This window comes from Phyllobates terribilis, unplaced genomic scaffold (assembly GCF_046119375.1).
Source record: "Phyllobates terribilis strain yellow unplaced genomic scaffold, ASM4611937v1 Scaffold_231__1_contigs__length_3143052, whole genome shotgun sequence".
Classification (NCBI taxonomy): domain Eukaryota; kingdom Metazoa; phylum Chordata; class Amphibia; order Anura; family Dendrobatidae; genus Phyllobates; species Phyllobates terribilis.
Window position 1 is genome coordinate 1,793,296 of NW_027362991.1, and position 23,682 is coordinate 1,816,977.

At 44.2% G+C, this 23,682-nt stretch overlaps 1 protein-coding gene across 1 annotated transcript in view; it reads right to left on the bottom strand.

Annotated features, from left to right (window-relative positions):
- Positions 1–9,448, bottom strand: part of LOC141215222 (low-density lipoprotein receptor-related protein 5-like) — a 122,632-nt gene extending 113,184 nt beyond the window's left edge. The window contains exon 1 of the mRNA XM_073665545.1: positions 9,249–9,448. Coding sequence (XP_073521646.1) covers positions 9,249–9,306 — 58 coding nt within the window. The 5' untranslated portion in view covers positions 9,307–9,448. The remainder of the gene's footprint in view (positions 1–9,248) is intronic.
- Between the last annotated feature and the right edge of the window lie 14,234 nt (positions 9,449–23,682).

The window sequence follows — 23,682 nt, forward strand, 5'->3', positions numbered from 1 at the left end:
CGTAGTAACTTTAAATCCAGTTCAACATACATTGCCAAAATCCAGCCAGATCAATACGGGCATATTCCTGGTAAAATACGCTTTGTTTTGAGGAGATCCACTCTCTCCAGACGTAAATAAATCAAACTTTCTAAATTGTTTCTCCCAATGACTTTACATTTGAAAAAAAAAAAAAAAGTTGAAAATTAAGACCGCGAGCCATTCACAACTTTTATACATGAGGACTTTGCATTGTTTGTATTTGTTATTTCTTTATTTTTCGTTTTGTTATTTTTGGGCGACTTCTCATTTTTCCATAGTTTTGACCACAAGCTACATTACTACTACGGTTGACCCATACCAAGAGAATATGCCTACGCACAACAGCCATGGTGTAGGAAGCCTCTAGTCCCCCCTCACCCCCGCCCCCATCTTTTAAAAAGTTTGGTAAACTTTTTTTTTTTTTTGAAAGGCTAAACTCTACGTGATGACAGGAATGGACGGTTAAACAGTTAATTGATTTTGCAGAGGAACAGCTGTTTAACCCACAAAACTGAGCAGCCATAACAATCGGCCACACAATCTTTGCAGACTTATTCCCTTTTAAAATGTTTTTTTTTTCACTACCTCCATAGGAAAGGACAGTAATATCAGATTGGTAGGATACATCAATATTTGTACAATGGAAAACCCCTATAAGGCTGTGTTCACACATTGCTTTTTTGTGGCTTTTTTTCTGCAGCCAAAACTTGATCTCATCAGTAAATAAAAGAAAAAAAAAGATTTTGCTGGCTTTTCTCGCTGTGTTTTTTTTAGGATACCTAAATTCAGCTTTGGTTGCACCACACAAACCAGAACAAGTTAGGCCACCAAATCAAGACCTATGTGAAACCATAAAACCATTTCTTTGTTAAAAAAAAAAGTGAAAAACATGAAAAACACACATTTGCAATAAAAACAGCTGGGGAGTTAAATTGGTCAGGCATAGTTTACCTAAGACCTTGGTGGGGTATTGAGTAGGTCAGGCATAGTTTACCTAAGACATTGGTAGGGTATTGAGGTCGAGAATAGTTCACCTAAAACATTGGTAGGGCATTGAGAGGGTCGGGCATACTTTACGTAAGACAGTTGTAGGGCATTGAGCAGGTAGGGCATTGCGCACGTTCATACATTGGTCGTGCTTTGCTTTGAGTTGGTCAGGCTTTGTTTACTTTAACACATCACTAATTTAATTAAACTGTACTAATCCTAGCATCTCTGCTCATGTGAGGACACCAAAACATTATGGTTTACACTTGGGAAAAATCACAAGACTAAAATGTGTTTTACATACTGCTGTATCTGCTTTTTTTCCACTAACACTGCTGCAAAAATTGATGGAGTTTTTTTGCTGCGTTTTTGCATTTACTTATTGCTTTCTATGGGTGAATAAACTCTGCAAAAAAAGCGACACGCTGCAGTTTTCAAATAAGAACAATTTCTCCAATTCAGTCAGGAAAAACAAAAACAAAAGTGTGCGCATGAGATTTCTGAAATCGCCTAGCTTTGGTTGGTACTGTAAAAAGCAGCTTTTAATTTGCATTAAAAAAAAAAATAAAAAATGCAACAAAAATGCTACGTGTGAACATAGCCTAAGAGTCTATAATACAATGTACATAGCCTGCAATATTACAGTAGTAATATGGCTAGGGCAGAATATAGTGTTGCTGAAGAGCACCATATGGCGGCACATGCAGTGTCTATAGGTCCATAATCCATATGTGCCACTTACGTGTTCTGTGCATGAGCAGTAATACATATGGCCCCTATTGCACTCTAGATTTTCCACGAACGAAGGGGACACAAATCAAATACATGAGAATGGTGGGTTTTACATAGGACTGCAGGTAAAACTACCATAGTAATTATCAAACAATGAAAGGTTCCAGTCTACTATATCTGCAATAAGTGTAAAAAAAATTGCATTTTGCTTCTTACAGAGCCCATTTTATACAGGACCACCTATGGATTCAGATGGATTTACATTGCAGGCGGTTTATTTGCACTTCAAGTAATTAAAACTCCCATCAATAAATTCCCTCTTTATTTCAATTGGAAAATCATCTGAGTCGGCTCTAGTCACAATATTTAGCTGCCGAAGTTTAAATACTTTAATTAGAAGGCATAAACACGTTTTTTACAGGGTTTACCCAAAGCTCTTACTGATCCTCAAACACATAAAGAAGTCTTCTGGGAGCCGACAGACGTTTACTCAGCTCCCATGGAAAGATTATAATCCAAGAAATTAATACAAGAGGGTGGGATGCGATGCTGCTATAGCGGGGGGCACAAAAACACTCATGACACAACATGCCCGGTCTGGAAAAAGCTTCATATCATCGGCAGCCGAAACCCCGAGTTAGACGGTAGGCCGTTCTTGCTCACTGTCCCAGCTGATCCATGGGCACTAGCAGTCGGTTGAGGGAAGGTTGCAAAAAATACAAAGATTTTTGCATTAGCGCCTAAGTTTTGTCTATTTATTTTAGCCTGTTTTGCTCCATTTTCTACCTGTGTTTTATGCTCATTTTTTGTTAGCCAAATGTTTGCAGCCAACACAATTTTTGTACCTCCAGTCTCCACCTACACTGTTTTTTTTTTGTTCGAAATGTTTTTTTGTAAATCTTAGCGGTTTGTTTAGAAAAGGGTGCAAAAAAATAAAAAAGTTGCACAAATTTCATCAACCTGCTAGCACCATTTTGAAGAACTTGGTGCAAATAGATCAATAAGGGTATGTGCACACTGTCGGGAGTCGCCTGCCGCCCCGACACAGCGGAATAGCCGCATGCGGCTTCCGCTCATTTTATGCAAATGAGTGGCGCCATTTTTTTTTTTTTTTCACCTGCAGACTTTCCCCATAGAGATTAGGTCTATGGGGAAAGCCCGCATGCGGACCCGCTGGAGAAATTGACATGCTGCGGTCTGGAAAAATGCGACGCATGTCAGTTTCCGTGGGTGCGCCGCTGACACATAGTGGACATGGGATTTCTAGAAATCCCATCCACTATGCTGTAACATCTGGCCGCTGCGGATTTGACACTGCATAAACACACAGCAGCTCCGGATCGTGTGCACATATCCTAAGACAAGAGAAAAGAAAAGTCGCTTAAAGAGGAACTATCACTTGCTAAAAAAAAAATAAAAAAAATAAAAAAAAAAAATAGAGCTAAATACCTTGTAAATCCTTCAATTCCCCTAATTCTGACGCTCTTTTCAGTTCTGTATTGCATCGCTCCATTGTAGAGATGAGCGAGCAGCATGTGAAATCTCTGCTTGCAGTCCAACTGGAGGTTTCTTCACAGTCTTCTCTGAAGGCATTCACCTTCACCTCTCTTTCCCAGATGCCAATCACAGCATCTGAGACTGATATACTGCTGGATCAAATGCCATAATGTGATTGGCAGCGTCTTGGAAGTTAAAATGAAAGTACATGCCCCCAGAGAAGACTCTGAAGAAAGACCCAGTTGGACTACAAGTAGAGATTTCCTATGCTGCGCTCCAGAAGAAAGACCCAGTTGGACTACAAGTAGAGATTTCCCATGTTGCACTCCAGAAGACAGACCCAGTTGGACTACAAGTAGAGATTTCCTATGCTGCGCTCCAGAAGAAAGACCCAGTTGGACTACAAGTAGATTTCCCATGCTGAGCTCCAGAACACACACCCAGCTGGATTACAAGCAGAGATTTCACATGCTGCGCTCCAGAAGAAACGTGAATATCTCTACAATGGAGCGACGCAACGCAAAATGGAAAAGAGCGTAAGAATCGGGAGCTTGGGTTTTTTTACAAGGTATTTAACTTAATTTTTTGAGCAAGTGACAGGCCAAAGATTTCTCAAACACAAGCAAAAACAATTATCCTACCATTCACAGTATCTGTCAAACGTAAAACCCTGCCAACACTGCAGAAATTGTAATGATTGATTAAAACAATCTGATAAGAGGAAACACAAAGTTTATAGCTGACAGTAAACCGTGTCTTCTGTGCCCAGGATATTACACAATCTAAAATGGGTGCAATACAGAGCAATGGAGGGTATGGCGCAACTAAAGTAAACTTATAGAAGAGCATAAAAAATATAGTAAATAAAACCTATAACTGGCAGAGGAGCCTTTAAAAGAAGAATAACACCGAATCTGGACATTTTCGATTTGGCAAAAAAAAAAAAAAACATCTTTTTGAAAATTGGTCAGATCTCGAGCAAATCAAGCCTGACAGTCATCATTTCTTCCACAAAATTACAGTGGCGCAGGACTGTTGAGAAATACGTCAAAAATTAAAGGAGCGCACATCTCTTTAACGAATTTGGGGCATCTCATGCCAACAAACACTCCACCAAGACTGGCATACAAGAGGCAGGTTTACATGAAGCAGGGTCTATGTGTGGAGGCAGCCTTAGGGTATGTTCACATGTTGCATTTTTTTCAGCATTTTATTTATGCAAATTAAAAGTTACTTTTTACAGTACCAGCAAAAGCGAGGCTTCTGCTGCAGAAAAAAAAAAAAAAGCAGCAAAAAAGCAACATGTGAACACAGCCTTAGAATGGTTTTGCAGTCCAAATTATGATTGCAATTGCTGTTCATGTAATTCTTAAAATGGCAACTCGTCATCATCATTGACAAAAACAATCAACTTTGCAATTTAGTTATTAAAAAAATATATATATTGGCAATTGAGAAATTGGCAAATTTTACGGTTTACTGCTCATTGCCTAGGTTACTGGCCACTGCTACAGTCTAACAGCGATGGCCGGTCTCCTAGGCAATAAGCGGCAGTGCTTACAAGCTCTTTCCCAATAGCACTTGTAACCACTGCCCTGAAGTGCACGGTTAGCTCCGGCTTCAGGGTCATTAATCTTCTCCGATGCTGCCTCTGCTTGCAGCATCGGAAAGTGAACAGTTCAGCAAGCAGGAGGCAGGGAAGTGGTGGATTTTTGTTCAAAAGGATGACAATAAAAACCTTTAAAAAAAAAAGGCTTTACTAGATTATATATCACTATGTAAGTGCAAAAAGCTGGTGAATGGGAGCGTGAGAACATATACACACCTTTTAAAATATGGCTATCAAATTTTTTTAATGTTTTTGTTGCCGGGTGAGAAATTATTTTAAAAATCGAGAAAACCCAACAATCCAGTGAAGTGTAGAGGATGTTCTACCATATGGAAGCCGTGGGCCTTGTAGTAGACTAATGATTTGATAAAGCAGATACATGTGACTGTGTGTTTCAGGATACAAGGAATGTACCTGAAGTGTAAAGGGATCGCGGTTCGCTCCTGCTTCAGGATCTCTGTGCTTCTCGGATGCTGCAAAGGCAAAGCTGCCTCTGCTTGCAACAGTGCACAGTTCAGCAAGCAGGAGGCGGGAAACTGGTGGATTTTTGTTAAAAATGGAGGACAAACCCCCCAAAAAAAAAAAAAAAACCTTGTGCTAGATTATAACAATACAGTGAAGCTTAGAGGATGTTCTGCCATATGGAAGCGATGGTCCTAGCATTACACTTGTGAATGTGTTTCGGGATACAAGGAATGTACCTGAAGTGTGAAGGGATCGCTGTCTTTGTGTTCCATATCATTCATACGGATGTTCAGGTCCTCCACAGAGGCGCCTATCTGTTCTGCTACGTCCCGTTGCTTATAGATCTTTCCATCGACTCAAAAGCGATTGTGTTCCAAAATAAATCAAAGTGTCAACTCCATAAATCACAACGGAGCCCCAGATCCAGGGGATATACTCCAGGTGAACACATTCACTTATCACAGATGTACAGAATAAGCAGCACATAGATCATCAGACACAATGTATACAATATGGCAACAGCTGGGACCGAGCCTTCAGCTTTTATTCAAACAATTGCAGCGATAAGTAAACTATATAAACAAGAACACAAGAGCGTCAGCTCTGAGGTCCAAGGACTAGACATCTACAGGCCTCCATACAGATGCATACTACACCAAAGAACCCCCATATATATTCATGGTGGGGTGGGGAATCAGGAGGAGTGTGCCAGCTATGGGCACCTTTAAAGTATAACGGTGCTAGAGACATGGTAAAAGTTTTGATGAGTAGAAATATAAAGGTTAACATTTCTCCCCTTTGACATGCCAGGCTTGGCTTGTCAATCTCCAGAGTGAGGAGCCTTATAAGCCATGCATGCTCCTTTGGGAAATGAAATATGCAAATTGTCTCTTCAGAGAGGAAAAGGACTAGAACTCTAGCGTCACCTTTCGGAAGCAGCGATCCTAAAAGTCACTGTCGACCATATAATCCATTAGGGCAGGAGGGTGTAAACGCAAAAAAAGAGAAGCGAAAATAAAAAAACTTTACTGCTGGAATTTATAGCCAACATTTCTTGTAAAGAATATAAAAGAAAAAAAGAAAAAATTAATAATGACTGGTAGTTACAGGAACCACCATCAGGGGTTGTATGGAACATAGGCAGCATCCCCTAACTATCCAAGAAATCTGTAGCCATCCTTACATGGGGTACGTTAAAGCAGAGAAAATTACAAATCATATAAGCCTAAGCCAAGAGACTGGAAACCTTGTCGTAAGCGCATCGTCATCAAAAATAAAATTAAAAATTCGGAAATAAATATTTAATAAAAAAATAATCTAAAAAGATCTATATATATATATATATATATATATATTACATAAACAATATTCTAAAAAGTTATTCGAAAAATTGGAAAAGAAGGAAACACAAACACCCAGAAGTTGTACACCAATGGCAAGATGCCCGATCTACAGGGGGGGGGGCACCCCACAGGGCTAAGTGCACCCCAGCCCGGTCTATAGGGGGACACCCCACAGGGCTAAGTGCACCCCAGCCCGGTCTATAGGGGGTCAGATCTTAGGAAGTTGTGTAATGAATCGAGGGGGCGCAGACGATCCACTGCGGGGTTACACTCTGATTATACAATGCAGCAGCAAAACTTTTGACATCACAAACAACAATCTGTGAAACTGCAGAATATTGTGATTTACAGATGATACAAAACAGCAAAACTTTAATTATTTTGGAATATCCCACAAAGCCTCCGCCGGGTGATAACGGACGATCACAGCTCAGCTGTTTTCATCATAAATATTATAGATTTATAAGAACATTCCTGCAGATTACACGAGGCTGGGACACAGGGCACAGAGGGGACAACTGCTCAACAGGCAATCACTGCAGAATAAGAGGAGGATTCCCAGCATTTCCCCCCGCAACACCACTACTCCCAGCAGTTCCCCCCCCCCTGACACCACTACTCCCAGCAGTTCCCCCCCCCTGACACCACTACTCCCAGCAGTTCCCCCCCCCCTGACACCACTACTCCCAGCAGTTCCCCCCCCCCCTGACACCACTACTCCCAGCAGTTCCCCCCCCTGACACCACTACTCCCAGCAGTTCCCCCCCCCTGACACCACTACTCCCAGCAGTTCCCCCCCCCCTGACACCACTACTCCCAGCAGTTCCCCCCCCCCTGACACCACTACTCCCAGCAGTTCCCCCCCCTGACACCACTACTCCCAGCAGTTCCCCCCCCCCTGACACCACTACTCCCAGCAGTTCCCCCCCCCTGACACCACTACTCCCAGCAGTTCCCCCCCCCCTGACACCACTACTCCCAGCAGTTCCCCCCCCCCTGACACCACTACTCCCAGCAGTTCCCCCCCCCCCTGACACCACTACTCCCAGCAGTTCCCCCCCCCTGACACCACTACTCCCAGCAGTTCCCCCCCCCTGACACCACTACTCCCAGCAGTTCCCCCCCCCCTGACACCACTACTCCCAGCAGTTCCCCCCCCCCCTGACACCACTACTCCCAGCAGTTCCCCCCCCCTGACACCACTACTCCCAGCAGTTCCCCCCCCCCCCTGACACCACTACTCCCAGCAGTTCCCCCCCCCCTGACACCACTACTCCCAGCAGTTCCCCCCCCCTGACACCACTACTCCCAGCAGTTCCCCCCCCCCTGACACCACTACTCCCAGCAGTTCCCCCCCCCCTGACACCACTACTCCCAGCAGTTCCCCCCCCCCTGACACCACTACTCCCAGCAGTTCCCCCCCCCCTGACACCACTACTCCCAGCAGTTCCCCCCCCCCTGACACCACTACTCCCAGCAGTTCCCCCCCCCCTGACACCACTACTCCCAGCAGTTCCCCCCCCCCTGACACCACTACTCCCAGCAGTTCCCCCCCCTGACACCACTACTCCCAGCAGTTCCCCCCCCCTGACACCACTACTCCCAGCAGTTCCCCCCCCCTGACACCACTACTCCCAGCAGTCCCCCCCCTGACACCACTACTCCCAGCAGTCCCCCCCCATGACACCACTACTCCCAGCAGTCCCCCCCCATGACACCACTACTCCCAGCAGTTCCCCCCCCCCGACACCACTACTCCCAGCAGTTCCCCCCCCGACACCACTACTCCCAGCAGTTCCCCCCCCGACACCACTACTCCCAGCAGTTCCCCCCCCGACACCACTACTCCCAGCAGTTCCCCCCCTGACACCACTACTCCCAGCAGTTCCCCCCCCCTGACACCACTACTCCCAGCAGTTCCCCCCCCCCCTGACACCACTACTCCCAGCAGTTCCCCCCCCCTGACACCACTACTCCCAGCAGTTCCCCCCCCCTGACACCACTACTCCCAGCAGTTCCCCCCCTGACACCACTACTCCCAGCAGTTCCCCCCCCCCTGACACCACTACTCCCAGCAGTTCCCCCCCCCCTGACACCACTACTCCCAGCAGTTCCCCCCCCCCTGACACCACTACTCCCAGCAGTTCCCCCCCCCTGACACCACTACTCCCAGCAGTTCCCCCCCCTGACACCACTACTCCCAGCAGTTCCCCCCCCCCTGACACCACTACTCCCAGCAGTTCCCCCCCCCCTGACACCACTACTCCCAGCAGTTCCCCCCCCTGACACCACTACTCCCAGCAGTCCCCCCCCCCCTGACACCACTACTCCCAGCAGTTCCCCCCCTGACACCACTACTCCCAGCATGTCTGCGGGCTACTTGTTGCACTCGTGCCGCCCCCACTCGTGTTAATCACAGCTCTGCACCACGGGGGATAAGGAGTCAGGCTCCGACTTGTGCATAGTTTACTTTTTATGGCCCTGTGCAGACAGCGCCCCCCTCCTCCGCTCCCCGCAGACATCAGCTGCAGCGGCGGCGCCCCCCACTTCTCCCAGCACCGGACACATGGCGGAGGAAAGTACCGAGAGCTCACCCTGAACGGAGGCTAAACAGCAGGAAAGCAGGACCGCGGCCCCCAGCGGAGCGCCCATGTTCTCCGGCTCCCGCACTCCGCTCCGGCTGCTTCTGTCTCAGGCAGATCCCATGGCCGCGGACCCCCCCTCCTGCAATCCCTCCTTCTCCTCTTCCGACTGCTTCATGGACTCTGGGACGACACGCCCCCTTCTTTGCACACCTTACCCAGACAGACCACGCCTTTTGTAAACACGCCCCTTAGCCTATAAGAACGCACCTCTGTCTTCCAAATCTACATAGCCACGCCTTTAACTCAATTGACATCGCTTTAGGAGGCGACGCCTACATTCCAAGTGCAACACATAGGTCACGCCCACACGGCCCGCCCTCTCCGCGGCTCAGTGACGTTACGTTACCGACAGTGTCCTGAGCGGCTATCACTATCGCTGCGTGCTGCATTCGTCTTTGTTTTTTTTTTTCATTGTGCTTTATTATTGGATTTTTTGGGGAAGTAAATATTTATTTAAACATTTTTTTTAAATATTATTCCTTTTTTTTTTTCTGAGGATTCTGTTTCCACGACCACTTTACACCCCTTTTTATCATGACCACAACTTTTTTTTTTCCTACTGTTGAAGTAGCAATAATGCAGCTAGTTTTTTTGGGGGACGATTTGTAGTTTACAATCACAACTTTTATTTTGATTTTCTTTTTATGCTGTTTTCAGTGCGGAAAAAAAAGACCGTAATACTTTAATAGTTAAAATATTTATAGACGTGGCAGTCTCAATTATGTGATCAGATCGGGCATCGGAAGAGATGATATCGGGCATCGGAACCGATCAGATAGGGCAACAGAAGCGATCAGATCGGGCATCGGAAACGATCAGATCGGGCATCGGAAGAGATGAGATCGGGCATCAGAACCGATCAGATAGGGCAACGGAAGCGATCAGATCGGGCATCGGAAACTATCAGATCGGGCATCGGAAACTATCAGATCGGGCATCGGAAACGATCAGATCGGGCATCGGAAGTGATCAGATCGGGCATCGGAAGAGATGATATCGGGCATCGGAACCGATCAGATAGGGCAACAGAAGCGATCAGATCGGGCATCGGAAACGATCAGATCGGGCATCGGAAGAGATGAGATCGGGCATCAGAACCGATCAGATAGGGCAACGGAAGCGATCAGATCGGGCATCGGAAACTATCAGATCGGGCATCGGAAACTATCAGATCGGGCATCGGAAACGATCAGATCGGGCATCGGAAACGATCAGATCGGGCATCGGAAGAGATGAGATCGGGCATCGGAAGCGATCAGATCAGGCATCAGAAGAGATGAGATCGGGCATCGGAAGCGATCAGATTGGGCATCGGAAGGGATCAGATCGGGCATCGGAAACGATCAGATCGGGCATCGGAAGAGATGAGATCGGGCATCGGAGGTGATCAGATAGGGCATCGGAAGCGATCAGATCTGGCATCGGAAGCGATCAGATCGGGCATCAAAAGCGATCAGATCGGATAGTGACTGGATCTAACTCAGATTGCTGCGGTTTATAACCACTTAAAGGGGTTGTCCAGGCTGAAATGAAAAATTTGCAATCATTCTATGTGAGTGTCAACTGCAGAAATTGTGACAGTGTGCATTACACACACTGTTACGATTCCCCATGTGGCTGGGCGTTCATGTGACCACATGTATGGGATTTGCATACTTGCAGTCACTTGCCGACTAGTCTTAACCAACTTTTCTCCATAAAAGAGAATTGAGAGAAAATATAAAAATAGGTAAGTAAAGTCCGCTCACCATTGGGGTGTGGTGCAGTCTCAGCCTCGCTCGGATCCAGCCAGAGCAGCCTGGTTCATGAATCAGAAAATAGGAAGAATGATCCAGGGTATCAGGCTATAAGTCTTAGTGCACACAAGGATCACAGCTGTCAGACCATGATTAAGACTGCACATCGACACGTGTAGGTCGAGACAGCCGTGATCCTTGTGTGCACTAAGACTTATTATGATGGTAGCAGCATTTTTTAATGGCTCAATAAAAGCTATGTTTTATTCACGTTTATAACCTGATACGCTGGATCATTCCTCCTATTTTCTAAAATATAAAAATGTCATACATGCAGTCATGTGGCTGCCCGCACGCCCCAGGAATATAGCGGAATCGTGACAGTGTGCATTGTGCTCTGTCACGATTCGGCAGTCTGTTGTCACCATAAAATGACTGCAGACTTTTCATTCCAGTCTGGACACCCCCTTTAAATACCATTGTCAATTGCTAACAGTAGAATTTAAAGAGCAACCGTAATTTTAATTTTTCATTTCATGTATCAATAGTACACATGAAAATTAGCAACTTTGTAATATATCTTATCAGAGGAATCTGCTTCTTTCTCCTCCTGGACTGATCTTCATTCTCTATTCATGGGTAAAATATGTATTCAGTAAAGACAGATTTTCCCATTACTGAGATAGGAGCTGACAGTTGGTGCTTTTAAAATTCTATGGAGGAGGCAGACACAGATATTTTGCTGCAAGTTCTCCTAAAAGTTACACTTTAAGTTGGAGGTCCGTTGCAGCGCCCATCAGTCCCCCACAATGCATTTTGTACCATCTTGGTGCTGGGATAGGAGACCGTTATTTGTACCATATACTGGCATCATTTAAAGGGTCTGTCCACTATTACTCTATTCTCACAATTGTTCATGTACTTAAAATCGATGTTATATACAAATAAAGGCTCGAGTGGATCCAAACTGTATAAGTGTCCAAGTCGGTTATCAGTAAGACCGTCCCTTTAATAAATGGACTTGATGACTCATACAACCTCATCAGTTCCCCGTCTTGAGCTCTACTGCAGTCAAGGTAGATATACAAGATACTTACATGATCCAGATATGCCCACTGGACTCTTGAGCCTTCATTTGCATATGATTGCGGATAAAGTGATTTTAAAGGGAATTTGTCAGCAGGTTTCTGCCACCTAATCTGCAAGCAGCATGATGTAGGGGCAGAAACCCTGATTCCAGCAATGTATCACTTACTGAGCTACTTGCTGTAGTTTTAATGAAATCACAGTTTTCTCTGCTGCAGATCCAGCAGTTGCTGTGCTCCGTATAATCCCGCCCCCAGCACTGATTGGCAGCTTCTCTACCTATGCACAGAAAGCTGCCAATCAGTGGTGTGGCCAGGGTTATACAGAGCTCAGCATTCAGAGAACTGGTAGAATTGCAGCAAATAAAACACAGATTTTATCAAAACTACAGCAGGCAGCCCAGTAAGTGATACATTGCTGGAATCAGGGTCTCTACCTCTACATTATGCTGCTCTCTGATGGGGGAGCAAAAATCTGGTGACCGATTCCTCTTAAAAGATCAATCTATATAATTTTAGAATGGTAAATAATAAAATTTTCACATTTTTCCAACAAAAATGTTTTTCAGCCTCCAATTTTGCATTTTCATGAGGGTAACAGGAGAAATTGCACCATGCAATTTGTTGTGCAATTTCTCCTGAGCATGCCGATACCCCATATGTGGGGAAAAAACACTGTTTGGGAGCATGGCAGAGTTCAGAAGGGAAGGAGTACTGTGTGACTTTTTGAACGTAAAATTGGCTGGAATTGAGATCGGACGTCATGTCGCGTTTGGAGAGCCCCTGATGTGGCTAAATAGTGGAAACCCCCCACAAGTGACCCCATTTTGGAAACTACACTCCTGAAGGATTTTATCAAGGGATATAGTGAACATTTTGAACCCAGAGGTACGACACAGAATTTGATAACATTAGGTCATCATATTGAATAAGTTGTCATTAGTCTTGAGTGCAAGTGCTCGCTACTTGAGTTTGCATCAGGTGCTCAGATATGCACCATGTATCACGGGTGCTCGAGTGACATGCTCGAGTCCCTGCCCGCAAGTTTCATGGTTATTAGACAGGCAATCCCCGCAAGGTTTTTTTTGGCCACAAAGCATATGGGGCAGAGACTCGAGCATGTCACTTGAGCACCCGCGATAGTCAGTGCATACCCGAGCACCCGATGCAAACTCAAGTAGCGAGCACTTGCACTCAACACTAGTCGCCATATCGTCATCCTTTTTTTGTTTTACTTTTGAAAAAAATTCCAACCCTATTTTTGGGAGGCAGAATAAACAAAAAACAGCAATTCCGGAATTGTTTTTTTGTTGTTTTTTATACCGTTCCGCGTGTGGTAAAATTGATAAGGCAGCGTTATTCTTCGGGTCAGTACATTCACAGCGGTACCACAATTATATAGTTTTTTTATGTTTTGGCGCTTTTACACAATAAAAGCTATTTTCTAGAAAAAAATATTTTTTTGCATCACTTTATTCTGAGAGCTATAACTTTTTTATTTTTCGGCTGATGGAGCTGTATGGCGGCTTGTTTTTTGCGGGACGAGATGACGTTTTCAGCGGTATCATTTTTATTTATATTCGTCTTTTTGATCGCGTGTTATTCCATTTTTTGTTTGGCGGTATGATGATAAAGCATTGTTTTTTGCTTCGTTTTTTATTTATTTTTTTTACCGTGTTCTGTTCACTAAAGGGGTTAGCTAGTGGGAAAGTTTTATAGGTCAGGTCGTTCCGGACGCGGCGATATCAAATATGTGTACTTTTATTGTTTTTTTTTGTTTTTTTTTCATAATAATATTTATTGATGGGAACATTAGATTTTTATTTTTGGTGGATTATTATTATTTTTTTTAAATATATTTTTACTTTTTTTTTTTCACTTTCTGACACTTTTTTTCTCTTACACCTTGCCCCACTATGGGACTTTCACTTTTTTTATTCTGATCGCCTATATAGGCTGTCAGCACTGCAGAGGATGAAGATACTTTGGTCATGCACTGCGCATGACCAAAATATCTTCCTGGTGACCTGGATGTTGTCATGACGACATCGGGTCGTCGTGGCAACATCCGGGAAGCCGAGGCAGACAGCGCTGGAGGCCGGGAGAGGAGGTGAGTATTGCGATCACCTCCCCTTGCCCCCGCAATGCTGCGAACGACTTCAATCGCAGCATTAAGGGGGTTAATTTGCCGGGAGCGGTGCGGGACCGCTCCCTGCACATAGTACCGGGTGTCAGCTGTGACAATCAGCTGACACCCGGCGGCGATCGCCCCGCACCGCTTGTGCGCTGGCACGATCGCCATATGACCAAATAGTACATCATTGGTCCAATCGGCCCAGGTCACCATGATGCACCAGCGCTGATCTCTGCAGGCACAGAGCGGCCTCAGAGCACTCCTGCCGCTGGTGTCTCTTTCTCTCTGCTCTGTTGATGATGCGTGACTGCCGACGTCATGCTGATTGACAGCCAGCTCCCTGCTGCCTAACTGCGGAGAGCCAGCAGTTAATCAATATTACATCAGCAGTCAAACACCTTGGAAGAAGAAGAGCTGCCCTGTAGATGCAGGGCAGCTGATTCCCTAGCAGGTGCAATCAGTGGCCGCTTTGATCCAGTTACCTCGGTTTTGCTACCTGCCTGTTAGCAAAAAATAAAATAGTCCTGAACAACCCCTTAAAAAATAATTACACTTTAATTGTGTTTTTCGAAAAATGTTAATAATGTAAAAACCATAAACAAAACCTGCACATGAGAATTCGGTCTTGTGGCTTTTTTCCTGTTGGCATTTGCTTGGCACTGCAGAGTGGTTTTGCATGGAAACAGTTGTTTCTGTAAAATATCATTTTGGAGACAGAGATTTATGCAAGTTAATTTTTTATTAAAAAAAGAAAAGTCCATGCAAATCTCATGTATGTAAAACGTGATGTTGTATAAAATGAGGTCCCAGGGTGAATATGACAGCAAAAAGCAAAGACTTCACTCCTGCAATATGTGACACACTCATTGCTAATGTCGGAGCCGCATAATTACTGCTACAAAAAATGCAGCAGGCGAAGTAATGCCTCCTATTCATTACAACCATTGTGGAATGAAGGTATGAAGTCATTCGGACAGGTAGAGACACACAGAACAGAGCGTGTACTGCAGCCAACGGAAGGAAAGATCCTAAGACACTAAATGGGCGTCTCGGGTGGGAATTTCCCAGAAAAGTTCATTATATTCAGACGGTAAAAATAACCAGTTGTTATCTCTTATCACTCGCAGGTCTCCTTATCATCGTTATCAGGGCTCTGGAACCTTTATTAGGTATACTAGTTTCAGCAAAAGAAGGTAAATCACTGTGTAATGACGTCAGACAAATTTCCAATATCCTATTGGTTTTCTAAATCTCAGCTTATAAGTAGTGGCTAAAGTCTGTCTTGCCTTGACACAGACCTATCCAGGTTTTGATGTTCTGAAAGATTAGCAGAAATTTTAATCCCTTAGAGTTTGTTCACACGTTGCATTTTTGCCACATTTTTCTCCCACAGAAACGCAGCTGCTGAAAAAAAAGCCTCCCCACAGCATAATGCTGCCACCACCATGTTTGACTGTAGGGATGGTGTTTTCAGGGTGATGTGCAGTGTTAGTTTTCCGCCATTCATAACATTTTGTATTTAGCGCAAAAAGTTTCACTTTGGTTTCATTTGACCAAGGCACCTTCTTCCACATGTTCACTGTGTCCCCTACATGGCTTTTTGTAAATTGCAAATGGAACTTCTCGTTGCCTGTTTTAAAAAAAAATGGCTTTCTTCTTGCCACTCTTCCATAAAGACCAGATTTGTGGAGTATAAACTAATAGTTGTCCTGTGGACAGTTTCTCCCACCTGAGCTGTGGATCTCTGCAGCTCCTCCAGAGTGACCATGGACCTCTTGGTTACTTCTCTAATTAGCTCTCTCCTTGCTTAGGATGTCAGTGTAGGTGGACGGCCATGTCTTGGTAGGTTTGCTGTTGTGCCATACTCCTCACATTTTTGGATGACGGATTGAACAGTTCTCCATTAGATGCTCTGAGCTTGAGCTATTTTTTATAACCTAACCCTGCTTTAATCTTCTTCACAACTTTATCCCTGACCTGTCTGGTGGGTTCCTTGGTTTTCATGACGCTGTTTGATCTCTAATGTTCTCACACAAACCTCTGAGGCCTTCACAGAACAGCTGTAGTTATACTGAGAATAAATTACACGCAGGTGGACTCAATTTACTAACTATGTGACTTTTGGAGGCAAATGGTCATTCAGGATTTTATTTAGGGGTATCAGATTACAGGGGGGGGCTGAATACAAATCCACCTCACAACTTTCAGATTTATATTTTTTAAATATTTAGAAAACCCTGTATCATTTCCTTTACACTTCACAAATACTTGTTACTTAGTGTTGGTATCACATAAAATCCCAATAAAATACATTTAAGTTTGTGAGTGTAATGTGAAAAAAATGTGGAAAAGGTCACGGGGTATGAATACTTTTTCAAGGCACTGTATACTGTCACTGATGCAACCCCAGCAGCATGAGAAAGAAGTAACAATATTTTTATTATAGCAGCTGGTTTCAGGGGTTTTAAAATCATGCATGAAACATGAAAAAAAAGATTGCTCATTGCTCTGTATTTGCAATAGAAAGTCAACATTTTTGGAACTTTATGCTAGAAATTTATTGTTAAAAACAGTCTGGCTGGTGAAGTTTCCACATTTATCAATATGTTAAAAAAAATGAGCACGTGCCAATGATCTGCTAGACTTATAGTCACTTACCACATGGCAGGAAACTTCATAGTTTTTAACGTATGACATATTGGGGATCATTGAGCTCAGACTGACATTGAAAGATATCTGGTAGATGGTTGTCTCACCGTTGGGACCCCTGTGGTCACCACATCCAGGTAGAGAATGAATGGAGAGGTGATGGAAGCTCTCTGCACCCAGTTCTGTGCGAGTCAGTGAATGGCGCTAAGTGGTTATATTAATTTACATAAAAGTGAATGGACGCCAATGTGAGCTGCCACCAATCTCTTCATTATCTACCTGGTTACTACAGGAGTGTACATAGAAATCATGGGGCCCCATAGCAGAAGTTCTAATAGGGCCCCCCCTAAAAAAAATGAATATACGGCGTGGTCACAGAAGAGCATATCTCACAACTTTGCAGCCTTTACAAAGAAATTTTCCTATTGTTGAAGCCCCTAGATTCCTCTTTCATTGCCCCCTTAAAGTATGATGCCAACAATAGTTGCCCCCAAACACAGTATGATACCCCCAAGGTGAATTCTTCCACAGTACCCTCCACACACACAGTATGATGATCCTACTGTATTCCCTCAGCAAAGTATGGTGACCCCAACACAGTTGGACAGGAAGTTCATTATACAGTGTGGGGACTACTGTGCGGGGTCCTCATAAGGTTTGGGGACTACTGAGGCGGCTATTATGAAGTGTGAGGGCCATTATCCAGTAAGGGGACTACTGTCAGGACCAATAAACATTGTGGAGGCTACCATGGGTGCAAATATACAGCGTGGGGGCCATCATAAAATGTGTGGACTACTGTGGGAGTCATTATACTGTGTTTTAGTGGAGCAGTAGGGACATCATTCTATGTATAGAGGAACTGTGGAGGACACAGTTCCTGCTCTGGGGGGCATTATACTGTGTATAGTGGAGCTCTGTCAGCATTATACTGTGTATAGGGGAGGTGTGGGCCCATAATGCTGTGTATAAGGAGCTGTGGGATCATCATACTGTGTATAAAGGAGCTATGGGATCATTATACTGTGTATAGGGGAGCTGTAGGCCCATCATACTGTGTATAGTGGAGCTGTGAAGCATTATACTGTGTATAGAGGAGCTGTGGGCCCTTAATGCTGTGTATAAGGGAGCTGTGGGATCATCATACTGTATATAGGGGAGCTATGGGCCCATCATACTGTGTATAGTGGAGCTGTGAAGGCATTATACTGTGTATAGAGGAGCTGTGGTCCCACCACACTGTGTATAGGGGAGCTATGGGCCTATGTATAGGGGAACTGTACAATGGGGGAACTCAAGGGACATTATAAAATGTTAAGTGGGCACTTAAGCATTATTAGTATAGGGGCACGTAGTATTGTGACCATCAAAGTTGCTCATGGGGTATTATTACTTTTTAGGGACAAAATGTGGAGGGCACATGCACAGGACATTAGTATTTTCTAGGAGGCAATTTTACCATCGGGAGAGCACAAAGGAGGCATTATTACTATGTAAGGAGCACAGTGGTGGCATTACTATGTGGGGCACGAAGAGAAGCGCTGTTATTCTACAAAGGGCAGGTTCAGTGATAGGGACACATACAGCAGCGTCGGCTCAGCATTGGGGTGACAGTAGGATTAGGAGATTGTGCAGGTTGGGGATAGATGGGGACAGGGCTGGAACTGTGAGAAGTCAAATGTGTCTTTGTTGTAATCTGTGCAGACGAGTCCTGGCTGGAGAAGTTGTCATGTCGGTCTGGGCCAGATGGAAAAGACGGGAAAAGTGAACGATTCCATCAGAAAGAACATCAGCTAGTTGTAATCATAGTTACCTGGTTAGGGGCCCACTCAGATGTCCCCTCTACCTGAGCTGAACCCCTAGCTATGCCTCTGGCATGGACTGATTCTCTACTCCAGCAGTGCTTTTCCCCCTTTTTTTTTTAACTATATGCCTATGAGATGGTAGTGCCCTGCCTAATCTGTGTGTACGGGAACAGCAGCAGCTTAGATGCTAAGGGTAAAGCCTTACAACAGAGTTTTGCCCAGTTTCAACACTCAACTCTTCAAGGTGAATATACTATCATAAGAACTTGTGTTTACCTGATTGCTAAGCCTTAAGCCATGTTCACACGTTCAGTATTTGGTCAGTATTTTACATCAGTATTTGTAAGTCAAAATCAGGAGTAGAATAATCCGAGGAAAAGTATAATAGAAACACGTGCACCACTCCTGCATTTTTCACCCACTCCTGATTTTGGCCTAGAAATACTGATGTAAAATACTGACCAAATACTGAGCTTGTGAATGTTGCCTTAAAGGGTTAGTCTGGGTCCAAAGGTGATTTTCATACTAAATGACCATTTAATTTAATAACCTAATTACTTTTCTAACATTCTTCAATTTTGCAGGTGCTGTCCCAATCCTGTGAGGAAATATCAACAGTGACCTTCATTTCAGGGGCTGGCCTGGGCTAGTCTTTGTTACACTGAGCATATGTTGGTTGTCAATTCTGATGCATGCTCAGTACGCGCTCCCTGCTCACTGCGTTATACTCCTTTGAATGCACAGTGACAGTGCGCTCTAAAGAGAAGTGATGAGCCGACAAGAGAGCGCACTGTCGGTTTGCTTTGAAGAAGAAAAAATGTAGCGAACAGCGAGAACAGAGGCCAGCCACTGAAACAGACGTCATGTCACTGGGAGTTAAAAAAAAAAAAGAAGACGCAGACAGCAAGTTAGAGTCAATTTTTAATTGAAGTATATTAAATAAGTGATTTGATTATTAAATAGACATTTAGTATGAAATTCCACCACCCCATTCAACCACTGATTCTGCACTATGGAGCGCCCTGTGATTTTTCCTTTTCTTTCCTTGACATTTACAGAGCGTGGCACAATCAATTAAGATCCATGATAAATTATGGTTTCACCAATAATCTTTTCCTACATTTACATGGTTAATTATCATTTTCTTGGAGGTGATGACATTGTCACTATTCCTGGCTTTAGCGATTATTGATCATGTGTGAAGCGCAAACAGACACTTGATATACTGTAAAAAAAAAAAAAAAAGAATAACAATACCTGAAGTTAAAATACTTGCACTATAATACGGTTCACTGGGGATTAACATTTGCATTAAAGAACCCTCACGTAATTATTTTTTCAGCTCCTTCTCTATAGACAATGCTTGGCACAAGTTCGGAGGAAGATAACCTGCGGCATTCAGTTAAGACTGGCATAGCGAAATCCATGCATATATCCGAGATATGAAACTGGTAGAACCAGTGTGTACAGGGTGTGATTTCAATACAAGGCTCTTGTCGGAGTGGAGTACTGATAAGGGTGATGTACAGCATGATTACATAGACCTGGACAGATCCTTCTACAGGAATTCTCACCTGCTGTTCACTAGTCAAGGACCATTCCTAAAGTATTTTCTACTTCACAAAGATGTTGTCAAAGCACAAAGCTGCCGGTATCCACTTGTGAAGAGCATGCGTGCAGAAAGCGCCCACCTATGAAACCAGCGTCCCCCACTCGTTGTATGGATACCTACTGGTGATGTTGGTTCATACTGGAACATGGTGTAGTCACAAAAGCACTTATAGATTTTAAGAATGCATACATCTATCCTTTCTAACTCATACTGGCCTTGAAAAAAAATATTTTCCTTAAAGGGAATTTTTGCTATGTAATCTGACAGCGGCGTGATGTAGGGGCAGAGATCCTGATTCCAGCGATGTATCACTTACTGGGCTGCTTGGTGTAGTTTTGATAGAATCCCTGTTTTCTCTGCTGTAGAAGTAGCAGTGCTCAGAATGCCGAGCTGTGCATAACCTCGCCCACACTCCTGATTGGCAGCTTCCTGTGTACACTGTGAGCAAGCAACCAATCAGTGTTAGGGGCGGGGTTACACAGATTAGCTGGACTGCATAGCACGAGACACCTAGTCTTGCAGTAATAACCTCCTCCTGATTGTACCGAAACTACAGCAAGCTGCTGAACAAGTGATATATCACTGGAATCAGGTTCTCAGCCCCTTCATCTTGCTGCTCGATATTACATAGCAAAACCAGCTGAAAGATTCCCTTTAAGAGTGAAATGACTTCCTTTTTTTCCCCATCAGACAGATGGATTGCACTAATACATGTTTGTAATATTCTGTTGTACAAGAAAAATGTCCAGGATAATTTTCCCCGCTCTCACTGAGCAGCTCCCTGGACTCACACTCTCCCTTCACTTTCCTCCTAGCTGTTCAGTAATAATAGCCTGTGCATATCGATTTGCTCCAACTCTTCTGCTCTAGGAAAAATTAAATGGAGAAATAGTAACTGTAAATTCTTGTAGTAACACTCAAGGCGACGTTTCATCTTCAAAATTTATGGCAAATTCACAGCATCTGTCATAAGCGCCTGTTTGGCAAGAAAAAAAAAACTGACGTGTGAAACCGGTCGGTAGGATCCACATATGATAATATTGTATCTGTCTTGCTTTATACCGGTGTCAGATACAAATGATGACAAAGTTGTGCACTTTTCCGCACCAGTCTGATAACCATAGCCGGAGAGGAAAAGGTGGCAAGCAATGATGTGCCAGACACTGGGAACATCCCATAAATAACTGTTGCTCATAGTCATGTTTAATAAAGGGAGAGCAGTTTGTACGGCAATGTTGTCTTCCATGTCCAGAGTCACCAGGTAAGTCTCTCAGCAGGCTCCTCTCTCGCACTCCTGTAGAGTGTAAGCTCTTATGGTCAGTGGGGTACTCTCTCTCCTGTAGAGTATAAGCTCTTATGGTCAGTGGGGTCCTCTCTCTCCTGTAGAGTGTAAGCTCTTATGGTCAGTGGGGTCCTCTCTCTCCTGTAGAGTGTAAGCTCTTATGGTCAGCGGGGTCCTCTCTCTCCTGTAGAGTGTAAACTCTTATGGTCAGCGGGGTCCTCTCTCTCTCTCTTCTATAGACTGTAAGCTCTTATGGTCAGAGGGGTCCTCTCTCTCCTGTATAGTGTAAGCTCTTATGGTCAACGGGATCCTCTCTCTCTCCTGTAGAGTGTAAGCTCTTATGGTCAGCGGGGTCCTCTCTCTCTAAGTAGAGTGTAAGCTCTTATGGTCAGAGGGGTCCTCTCTCTCTCTTCTGTAGAGTGTAAGCTCTTATGGTCAGTGGGGTCCTCACTCTCTCTCCTGTAGAGTGTAAGCTTTTATGGTCAGTGGGGTCCTCTCTCTCCTGTAGAGTGTAAGCTCTTATGGTCAGAGGAGTCCTCTCTCTCTCTCTCTCCTGTAGAGTGTAAGCTCTTATGGTCAGAGAGGTCCTCTCTCTCTCTCTTCTGTAGAGTGTCCTTTTATGGACAGCAGACTTCTCTTTCTCTCTCCTCCAAAACCCCTGTGTATATTCAGAGCATTACAAGCTTAACAGTATTGAGATTCTGGCAAATTTATTCGCTACAAAACAAATTTTTGGGAGGAATGTGGTGAATTCGAATTTGAGAAGATCAGCTCATCTGTGAATAAGACATTTGGAGGCAGTGACACCAGACACCAGACATCCCCCATATTAATAAGGCTACAGTGCTGGCCAAAAGTATTGGCACCCCTGCAATTCTGTCAGATAATGTTCAGATTCTTCCTGAAAATGATTGCAATCACAAATTCTTTGGTATTATTATCTTCATTTAATTTGCTTGCAAGGAAAAAGCACAAAAGAGAATGAAGCAAAAATCAAATCATTGATCATTTCACACAAAACTCCAAAAATGGGCCAGACAAAAGTATTGGCACCCTCAGCCTAATACTTGGTTGCATAACCTTTAGCCAAAATAACTGCGAATAACCGCTTCCGGTAACCATCAATGAGTTTTTTACAATGCTCTGCTGGAATTGTAGACCATTCTTCTTTGGCAAACTGCTCCAGGTCCCTGATATTTGAAGGGTGCCTTCTCCAAACTGCCATTTTGAGATCTCTCCACAGGTGTTCTATGGGATTCAGGTCTGGACTCATTGCTGGCCACCTTAGAAGTCTCCAGTGCTTTCTCTCAAACCATTTTATAGTGCTTTTGAAAGTGTGTTTTGGGTCATCGTCCTGCTGGAAGACCCATGACCTCTGAGGGAGACCCAGCTTTCTCACACTGGGCCCTACATTATGCTGCAAAATTTGTTGGTAGTCTTCAGACTTCATAATGCCATGCATACGGTCAAGCAGTCCAGTGCCAGAGGCAGCAAAGCAACCTCAAAACATTAGGGAACCTCCGCCATGTTTGACTGTAGGGACCGTGTTCTTTTCTTTGAATGCCTTTTTTTTTCCTGTACACTCTATGTTGATGCTTTTTCCCAAAAAGCTCTACTTTTGTCTCATCTGACCAGAGAACATTCTTACAAAACATTTTAGGCTTTCTCAGGTAAGTTTTGGCAAACTCCAGCTTGGCTTTTTTATGTCTCGGGGTAAGAAGTGGGGTCTTCCTGGGTATCCTACCATACAGTCCCTTTTTATTCAGACGTCGACGGATAGTACGGGTTGACACTGTTGTAACCTCGGACTGCAGGGCAGCTTGAACTTGTTTTAATGTTAGTCGAGGTTCTTTATCCACCATCCGCACAATCTTGCGTTGAAATCTCTCGTCAATTTTTCTTTTCCGTCCACATCTAGGGAGGTTAGCCACAGTGCCATGGGCTTTAAACTTCTTGATGACACTGCGCACGGAAGACACAGGAACATTCAGGTCTTTGGAGATGGACTTGTAGCCTTGAGATTGCTCATGCTTCCTCACAATTTGGTTTCTCAAGACCTCAGACAGTTCGTTGGTCTTCT